The sequence below is a fragment of the Nothobranchius furzeri genome, chromosome 5 (genome assembly GCF_043380555.1).
Source record: "Nothobranchius furzeri strain GRZ-AD chromosome 5, NfurGRZ-RIMD1, whole genome shotgun sequence".
NCBI classification, from domain to species: domain Eukaryota; kingdom Metazoa; phylum Chordata; class Actinopteri; order Cyprinodontiformes; family Nothobranchiidae; genus Nothobranchius; species Nothobranchius furzeri.
The window spans coordinates 48,502,914-48,513,233 of NC_091745.1; the positions used below are offsets into that span (position 1 = coordinate 48,502,914).

General features: G+C 40.1%; 1 protein-coding gene across 10 annotated transcripts; it reads left to right on the plus strand.

The window, feature by feature from the left end:
- The first annotated feature begins 856 nt into the window (after nucleotides 1-856).
- LOC107374401 (uncharacterized) lies at nucleotides 857-10,320 on the plus strand. 10 transcript variants are annotated; one of them, XR_011520500.1, is made up of 21 exons: nucleotides 858-1,001; nucleotides 2,311-2,479; nucleotides 2,739-4,652; nucleotides 4,833-4,972; nucleotides 5,047-5,251; nucleotides 5,324-5,428; nucleotides 5,698-5,891; nucleotides 5,982-6,123; nucleotides 6,367-7,011; nucleotides 7,107-7,148; nucleotides 7,346-7,455; nucleotides 7,566-7,685; nucleotides 7,763-7,810; nucleotides 7,981-8,064; nucleotides 8,150-8,215; nucleotides 9,114-9,174; nucleotides 9,276-9,326; nucleotides 9,420-9,464; nucleotides 9,552-9,616; nucleotides 9,720-9,822; nucleotides 9,943-10,320. XR_011520500.1 is itself a non-coding variant. In XM_054740479.2 (20 exons), the coding sequence occupies exons 1-20, from the start codon at nucleotides 996-998 to the stop codon at nucleotides 10,237-10,239; spliced, it is 4,782 nt and encodes a 1,593-aa protein (XP_054596454.1). In that variant the 5' UTR covers nucleotides 861-995; the 3' UTR covers nucleotides 10,240-10,320. The 10 variants fall into 10 exon arrangements, 3 of the variants coding, with proteins under 3 accessions (XP_054596456.1, XP_054596454.1, XP_054596455.1); XR_008563217.2 differs by having other exon boundaries at nucleotides 857-1,001; nucleotides 7,981-8,236; XR_011520501.1 differs by lacking the exon at nucleotides 8,150-8,215.

Genomic DNA, 10,320 nt, shown 5'->3' on the forward strand with positions numbered 1-10,320 from the left:
TTAATTTTTGTTTTTGTGAAGCGCTTTGTGATTTTTATATTGAGGGGTGCTATAGAAAAGATAGTTATCTTTCTTTTCTTTTCACTACAGAGCTCAGCAGTGTCTTTTTGTTAAGAAACTCAGGTCCTGCTGCATTTATTTGCAGCTTGCATAGGAACCACGACTAAATTTAAAATATTAAAATAAAAACAGTATTTAGTCCAGACCAGGTAAAGTGAAGCAACGAACCTTACTGGTGTGAATAAAACCTAAATATGCCATCATTTCTTGTATAAAAATATCAGGATTAAAATATACAACATACAACATGGACTAGTAATAGTGAGAAAGAGTTATAAAAACACTGTAGAAACAAGAAGGATAATCTCTGTCTCTGACATTCATGTATACTTCACAAAAACATTATTCAAGTAAAAGTTAAAAGTACAGTATAATAACACTATTCTTAAAAGTATGCTCTCTCATTCAAGAGTATGCAACTGAGTAAACTTTACTTCCCAATGCTAAAGGTTAGTCTTCTTTTAGCTTAAGGTTAGCTTGGTGGCTAAATGTGCTGTGTACGTGTTAGCATAAAAAGAGGACCAAAACATTTACTCTTTTATCTTTTAAATAACATACTCACACATAATTGCATCCTCCATGACACGCCGTGGAGGCTGTCTTTTTCTCTTACTTGTCCGTACGGTCCGAAAAAGCGGTATTATGAGCTGAGGGCGACGACCTTATGCGAGGACCTGGCAGCCGGCTGTCACGTGACTTACAGTTGCATCGCCTTTTCCGAGAGGGTGCTCGCTGGAGTGAGAGGGTGCTCGCTGCGGAACCACAAAGGCGGAGCTGCACCAGAGGGTGGAGCTGCACTAGAGTCAGCTCCGCCCATTCCTGCTCCTAATTGGTGCAGGCAGACTCGCCTCTGCTGAGACGGTCCTTGTTGCAGCAAAAGCACAAAGGTGGAGCTGCCGCTCCCGGCCGTTCCAAGTGACTCCAACTTCGGCTTAATGGCTGTAAGTAACCTAACTTAAAATAAACACAATTAAAGTTATTTATTTAAACGTTTATTTTGCAATGTGCGGTAAATTTGGCTCAAATTGCACTCGGTACTTATGCTAACATAGCTAGTAGGGTAGACTTCAAGGTTATCGAAAACGAATTTAAACTGTAACGCGCGTACACAAAACTAACTAACTGTATTTATTGAAATAATGGGCTTAGTTTTTGTTTCATAAAGTATGTCATAAAGTCTAAGAATTATTTCTATGTCACTCCCTGCCTACGGCGCGTTGTCACCAGAAACAGATGCGATCATCTGTTGTGCCTTTTTGGTTAGCACGCTTTGATAAAATCAACAGAACGGAAAAGTTTGATAAAAGTCCATCGACTCACTCCCTTTCAAGGCAAAGAAAAGACGTCTTAGCTATTGGAACGATGATTAAACACGCACTAGTCTTCAGAAACAACTTTATAACCGGTGAGTTATGGCTAACAAACAAGCTAACATTACAACTGTAAACTGCAAATCATAGCAATGGGAGCCAGCCGAAGCGGTGTACGCTGGTTTAGGTTGTGTGTGTGTATATGCTAAATTGATGAAAAATAATCCCTCTATTTTTTCTGGTTGTTGGGTGGTTTTCACTCGGTAGTACTGCATTATTCCAACACGTCAGAGAAGTCAGTGTGCTGATTGTGTAGCTGCGGTTACACATCATGTAAGCAAAGGTTGAGAGAAAGCGTCACAGGATTATTTGGGATTATTTATGACTAAGAGTATGTGCAAAATAACCTAAAGCATTGTGGTAGTCATGGTAGCTTGGCTTTAGTTTTATTGTGTTGCCAGTCAGTGTTTTTTTTAATAGAATTGTAGCACCTGCATTAATTGTTTGGCGTTTTAACGCACAGGTGCTGTTATTGTGTTTACTGAATTTGAACGTTACTCTGCCATACATCGTTTGTACTTGCCTGATTACAGTTCTTAAAAAGCATAATCATTTTCTGAGTTTTTATACTATTTTTTAGTCTTTTCCCTGTACACATCTTGTTTAAAGAAGACAGAAACAATCAAAACTAAACTACCTATCGAATGGTATAAAGTAATTAAAACTAAAATTGAATTTAAAATTTTTATTCAAAACTAAATAAAATTTTAATCTAATGACAATTTTAAAAGTATTTTATAACCCTGGTAGACTTTCCCAGTGCACTTGTTTAACACAAAATAAATTAAAACCAAATTAAATGTGCTCAGTGTGTGTATTCTGATATTTAATTTTTTTCTTCATATTTTAGAATGTTCTTGTGTGTGTATGACTTTCACAGATGCATCAAACAATACTGAGGAGAGGGCAGGATCCTCTTCAGTCTATCAAGCGATGCAGCGATTGTTGCAGCAACATTCACTGCACTTTCTGTAAAATGACATATGCTGATTTTTACAAGGTTAAATACCATGTACAGAATCATGTGAGCATTGCTGTAAAACATGAAGGTATGTATGCAGTGTTTTAAATTTCTCCAGTAATTTATTTACTATTCCCTACTTTGTATGAGTGAGTTTCCAATATGAATGTTTAGTCATTTATTTTATGTCAGTTTCTTCTTTTTTATTATCAATAAATAACATAAGGCAAGGCTAGTAGTTTTATATAAGTACTTGATCTGGTATCGGGTGAAGTCTGTTGTGCTACTTTGCATGAAGCATCACCGTACACAAGACAGTTAATCAATCTGCTCTCTTTTCACTTTAGATTATGTCATCTTAAAATGCAGCCTGGGCTGTAGGGAAATGGCACATTATCATTGTTGTTACTGTCCGTCAACGATTCTGCGGAGAATGGCATTTGTGAAACATCTTGCTATATGTAAGGAGAAATTATCACGTCCTCCACCACCGGCACAGACAGCACCTCCTCCATCAGCACAGACAAGACCTCCACAGACAGGACCTCCTCCTCCATCGGCACAGACAAGACCTCCACAGACAGGACCTCCTCCTCCATCGGCACAGACAAGACCTCCACAGACAGGACCTCCTCCTCCACAGACAGGACCTCCTCCTCCACAGACAGGACCTCCTCCTCCACAGACAGGACCTCCTCCTCCATCGGCACAGACAGCACCTTCTCCATCGGCACAGACAGCACCTTCTCCATCAGCACAGACAAGACCTCCACAGACAGGACCTCCTCCTCCACAGACAGGACCTCCTCCTCCACAGACAGGACCTCCTCCTCCATCGGCACAGACAGCACCTTCTCCATCAGCACAGACAAGACCTCCACAGACAGGACCTCCTCCTCCATCGGCACAGACAAGACCTCCACAGACAGGACCTCCTCCTCCATCGGCACAGACAAGACCTCCACAGACAGGACCTCCTCCTCCACAGACAGGACCTCCTCCTCCACAGACAGCACCTCCTCCTCCATCGGCACAGACAGCACCTCCTCCATCGGCACAGACAAGACCTCCTCCATCGGCACAGACAGGACCTCCTCCTCCATCGGCACAGACAGCACCTCCTCCATCAGCACAGACAAGACCTCCTCCTCCACAGACAGGACCTCCTCCTCCATCGGCACAGACAGCACCTCCTCCTTCACCACAGGCAGGACCGTCGTCATCCTCATCATCCTCACGACGATTAAAGGTCCGCCAGCCGGTGAAAGTGACATGCAGCCATTGCGGCATCACATTAAATAAAAAGAACTTGCAGGTGCATATTAATAGAAAGCACAGGCCAAAGGGACAACAGATATCAGAGACACGACACCTGTCATGTCAGTGTATTGATGCTACAAATGGCATCTTTGCAGTCAACAAATCATTCTTCAAACCATGCTCACCAATACATGTACAGAAAAAAACCTGGGGTACAAGCCAAAAACAAATTTGTGAATTGGATGATTGCAATACTAATTTGGACTTTGCAGTGAGGAGTGGAATTCTGCCATATGAATGCATCCACTTAAAATCATTGACATTTTCTCCCAGATCAGACACCCCCCCCACAATTCTGGAAGAAGAGGTGCTGTCAGACATAGTGTCTGCCAAAATATTTGGGGATGTGAGAAAACAGAGCTGCTTGAACCTCCAGAGCAAATCTGCTGCTGCAGGGGTGCCTCTCTCAGTTGATGTCACAGTTGGAGGGCCGTCCTCAAAAAAGTTCATATCAGTTTTTGAACCCAAAGTGTCATGCTACAGCAGACTGGGAAGGGTAATGGTGGCCTTCGACATGAAAAAGAGGTCATGGCATTGCCCATGTGCCAAACCCAGACTGTTGTGCTTGCACAAAAGTGTGGCTAAATGGCATCTCTTTCAGACAGACAGAGAAATGTTCAAGACCAAAGAGAGTGCCACTGACAGTGGTGATGCTGCTGAGACAAATGAAGAACTGCAGGATGATGCAATACCAGTCGGAGGACAACAATATCCTCCTGGTGACAATGATCTCATGAGAATGGTAAAATACATAATGAAAAACAAAGCTCTACCGGAAAATCTCCCCCAGGATTTGGTCACTGGCTCCCAAACATTAGAGGACATTTCAAAGGACTTGATTCCCAAAGAAACCATATGTGCAGAATGTGGAGGCCAACTTAATGAGCCAGTGCTCATTACAGCACGTGCCAAGCTGGTGGCATACACTGGTGTTGTACATGGTGAGACTAACTTAATCTATATTAACTAAACTACAAGGTTTAATACAAAGTAAACCTAAAGTCTGTGTTGTACACATGCGCAATGAATTACTTGTAGATAACATATAAGACAATATAAAATAAGTCAGTCTCTAACACCTACTTTGTGTCTACCACAATTCTTTCTGATTTCTTCTTCAGGCTTTTCTACATACCGCAGGGAATGTCCCGACTGTGGGCTGATTTATCGATACCAGGAGTGGAGTGATGGGATTCATAATTTCAATGACCATATACTCCTCACTCTTCATCTATGTATTTATCTCCGTAACTCAATTCAGGTAAGCAAAACATGCAAGGAATGCCCTTGTTATTGATTAGAACGTGTACCTAACTCTATATTTTACCGTTCTAGACACACCATGCTGTAAGCCGAGCAATTGAGGTCTTGGAGAAAACTGAAAATCAGACCTTCCCCAGTAAGGCCACAATGCTCCATGCATACATGCATTTTGAAGCCCTGACAGCTCACAGCTACTCATACTCCTGTTATAAGTGTGGATACTATCCACCTGTGGTTATCATGGACCTGCACAGGAAGGGTGTCTTCAATATGCCTAGTGAGTGTCAGAACAAACTGCATGTAAAGAAACTATTTTAATGCTTGATTAATAGAATGCTTGGCTTTACAGCAAGTGAGATGGAGACTCCACCAGCAGACTTTGATGGCAGAGTCAACATCAAAGATTTTTATGACTCTGTGACGTCTCAGATCATTTGTACTGGCTTATTGACAAGTGAGTTGATAACATTTCCAGTAAGAAGAATAATATCAATTCTTGAATACAGTTTAAGACATTCTGTTAAAGAATGACTTTCCATCATTATAGCACCCTAGCTCTCTGATTACATAATGTACATTTTACTACTTATATTTATTGATGTGTGTTTACCCTTACTCCGTGACATGTTTTCTCTTCATTCTACATAGTGGTCAGAAATTAATCTTCTGGAATGATTTATCCAGACAATTTTTGTGTGATTAAGTTACTCTGTTAAACACCAGGTGGTCGTAAGAACCCCTTTCTTGTTTTGCCATCATATCACAACTGGGCACCTTGGATTGGACCAAAATGCAGAGATGGGGACATTGTTTTCAACACTGAGCATGAGAAGTTGCATGCACCAAGGCAGGCTGCTGAGATGTCAGATCTCCAAATGACAGAGGAGAGACTCCAAGATGCCCTTATTAACCTCCGGGTAATTGCTATTTTGTAACTGTTAATTCATCATTGGGACTCAATGACAATGTTATTTATTTTGTTTGTTTTTCCTATGTTGAAATAATAGGTGGACATGGTGCGTAAGCTATGCAAACAATGTGGCATAGATTCTAAAGGTTCTAAGATGGACCTTATTCTCAGACTCCGGGAGGAGATGAAGAACAGGTCGTCATATGATAAGATTTTTGAGAAGGTCTGGGGAGCATCAGGTAGGCTACATCTTTCACTGAAGAGCAGCATGTTATTAGTGTGCAGTGATAAAATCATGCTTCATACAATCTTTATTGTGAGAGGTTTTCAAAAAGTAAACATATGTACATAGTAGCTCAACAGTTGTCACGGGACTTACATCATGGACCACACTGAGTAACACAATACAGACTTATCCATGGCAGTTATTTTGTGTAGCAAAGTTTTGCAATCTCATTAACTCAACTTTTTCATTTCCATAGGTGGCTGGGCAGTTGTTATGTGCCCCTGTGCTGTTGTCTATTCAATAAAATTTAATTTAAGAGCAGAAAGCCCCAGAGACTATGCAGATATTTTGCTCAGCTGGAAGCACTTTCCCAACATTGCCATTTATGATTTTGCGAGGGGACTGGCCACACACACCAACTTGAGGGAACCTGAAAACTTGCCTTTCAGCCCACATGAGGGACGGCTGGCTGAGGCATCCAATGATAATGTAAAGTCAGCTGCTGAAGGAAAGCTGAAGGTCCATTTACCATGGCTAAAAAGTAAAAAAAAGGATGCAGACACAAACTGCCACCCACTCACAGGATCATCGGAACATTATACCTTGTATGATGTTTTCCATGAGAAAAACACAAAGGATCCTAGAGACATCCTTCGAAGAATAGCACTTGTTCCTGAACTGGCTGGCTGGGTCAACAGCCAGTGTGCTGAGCAATTATTTGCAGACATGAGGAAGAACAATTACTTTCTGAATACACTCACACCGTCTGAACACATCTTCATGATGCGCAACATATTGCACCACTACAACACACAATGCAACAACAAGACTGAAGAAAGCATCAAGAAAGTGGTGAGCGAGGATGTCCTGCAGTTGGATCACAATGGGCAGATAGTAATGGGTAATATTATTTACATTCATTAATTCATATTTTTCACTAATTAAAACAAATAACTATCTTTATCATTCTAATATTTTCTTTTACTAAACCCACAGCTGCACAGCCACCCACAGAAGCAGATGTAACAACACAACCCTGTAAGTACAATACTGAGAAGAAATTTCAAAAATCATGCCAACAGTATGTAACAACTTTATGTTTGAAAGGATAGCATGATAAATTCATGGAATTACGTGTTTGTCTCATAAGCATCATAATAAGCTTTTCACAGAGAAGGTTATATGATGACTGTTCAAATGTTTTATTGCCACACTGGCATAAATGTACTCTTCAGACTGTCCAAGCATGTCTGACCTGCTTCCAGGTCTAACACCTAACCAGACATCTGACCAACTGAACAGGAGGATATGGGCTGTTAACCCTCTCCCAGCACAACAGAAATTGGTGATGTATAATTTTGTAGTAATATACATAAATATGTAGTCTACTTTTGTAAATTTTTATTATTATTTTTTCTGTTGTGCTATTTGTGTGTGTAAATGCTTTTTTTCCAGTTGGCGTATGTGTTGGATAAAAACAAAGATCCGTATGAGGACATACTTTCTTATAGCCCAGGACGGACATTAACAAGATGTGATTTCTGGTCTTTGGCCTTTGAAGAGGTTGAAGCACAGGTAATTGTACACTTCCATGCATGTGGTGTACATGATTACATCAGCTTTTAGTAATGACCTTACTTTTCTTTTAACAGATTGCTGATCAGTGCTTTCAAGTCATAACTGCTCTTGGAGCTTCACAGGTCAGCTTGTTTTTGTTCTGTGTGGTATTATTAAGCCTTTGGCAGGGAGGCCTTGTGGCCTTAAGAAGAAATTTCTCACTTCTCATGGAGTTTGTCACAGGCTTTACACAATACATTTTTCCTACATTTTCAAAAAAAAACTGTAGCACTACTAGTTTCTGTCTCTTCAGGGCAAAGACGTCCACACTTTCAGCATCTATTTGGTGGTTACCTGGTTACCACCATTTCACAATGATCCCCTTGCAGCTTTACCTGTAAGTTTCTTTTTAAATTATTGTTTGTGTGTACATATATATATACAGTACTTCTGTGTGTATATGTCATTATTCCAATACACAGGACAATATTGGAACAAAGGACATCATTTTACTCCCTTCGTGGGAGTCCGGGCACTGGATTTTGTGTGTGAGTTAGCAAATTTTCCAAGTGAGATACTTTATTAACATGTATGTGGATGTGTAGCTGTTGATGTGATGTGTATTTGTTTTTCTGTTACATTTGCATTTTTCAACCCATCACTATATTTGTCTCTTTTAGCATGCCATACACACATTCATTTTCTTTTGTAAACTTGTAGTTTTTTGGTTTTTTTGCGTTGTGGTCTCTCAGTTGTTGCATGTCTTAATATCATCTGCATTTCCAGGTACTCAAGCCAAAGTCAAAAGAGATTTTATTTCTAGACTCCATGAACTCTGTAGACTTTGGACTTGGGAGCTACAGAGACATATTCAGGTTTTGTTCTCATTACAAAGCGTTCCGGAGTTTCCAGTCAAATTCTTCAAGAAGTTTTCTACTTCTGCATGGTTTGTTCCAGTTTGAACATGAAAAACAAACTCCAGGCGTTGGATATATCAGTATGTTTTGCTTCTCATATGTCAATATGATGAAGCTACAGTCTACACATCCTCTATTTGAGAACTGTTTTGGTATAACTTAGGTTCTGATTTGGATCCATATAAATAAATGGGTTTGCCTTGGTGGACACTCTTTGAAGTGCCAGTTATTGATAAAGTCACCGCTAAGGAATATAAAACTCCTGGAGTCTGTCACTCATGATGACGGGTATGGCAGTTCCATTCAAGGCCATATGTTCCTCTTTCAGCCAGTTGGGTATGGTTATTTATAAATAATGGTCATCTTATTAGACCAATTCATTTTAAAACCACTGGCTGAAACACAACATGAGGTGGGGTAGTTCTGTTTTAAACCCCAACTCTTTATTTTTTTGACTTGTATGTTTACTTAGTTTTTGGCTTTAGGGCCGTACTGTATGCATTTATATTGTATTGTTGTTTTATGACAGAGTCTTGGCTAATCACATTTCACCAGGCCATTGGAACACTGTAACATTGAGTCAGTTGAAGGTACGGGTTTTTAACATCTTTGCACACAAACCTTTATTATCTGCTGTGGAGTGTGATGAAAGAATAACTATAGATAATATATGTGGTCTTATTATTGACAGGGTGCACCACTGCAGTGGGGAGGGAATGACTGTGGGGCATACATGATGATGGTCAGTGGTCTTACAATTTAAATGCCATGGTCTTTGTGTGTTCTAAATGCAGATTTGTGGATGTACCATTTTGGTTTGAATTTTGTTTTTCAGTATGCCCTCTATGTGACCCTGGACATGCCTTTTGATTTTGCTCAAGTGAGTTTGTATAGTTATTTTTAAAAAATGCACTGCAAGACCTATTTCAATTATATTAAGAACTTTTCACTTTATATATATTATCAGTCAGATATGCCCGTAATCAGGAGTTGGTGGTGCCAACAATTACTGAAGACATTTCCTCTGGCTGGGTATGAATCCTTTGCAGGAAATTTCCAAGATGTGAGTCCCCAGTACATGGGGAGTTTGTAATATATCATGGGAAAAATCTTTTTTGCAATCTTTTCTTTAAAGTCAATTCAGCCCACCAGAGCCGGAAATGATGGAGGTCACCCAAGGAGAGCCCACCCCAACAGAGCCAGACACTATGGAGGTCACCCAAAGAAAAGAAATACAAGTGTGTAGCATCTAGTGAATGTTTATTGTTTTTAAATTGGTTGTTTTATGTATTTGTATTGAATGAAGAGAACATGACTAATTTCATTGTTATTGGAATTCATTATCATTTTGCATATAGGACGTGCCTGTGATGAGAGGCATTATGGTGGCCTGGAACTGGGTGAAGGAAAACCAAAAACACTTTGCTGGAAAGGTTATCCCACCAGACATCATCAGTATGGATGAAGACGACGCAGCAATGGCCATCACAATGCAGGAACTGTTCATGACTACACATGACATGGATAGGGATGAGGATGAAATTCGGTCTCCCTTCATTTTCACCTTCTCAAACAAAGATGATATGGAGTTTTTCATGCATGAAATAAGAGACAAACGAGATATCCGTGTGTCTTGCATGTGCAACACAGATTAGTACTTGGTGTTTTGCTGTTTGGTTTAGTTTACCAATCTGTCATCAATAACATGTAAAATAAAATCATCAACATCTCAGTCA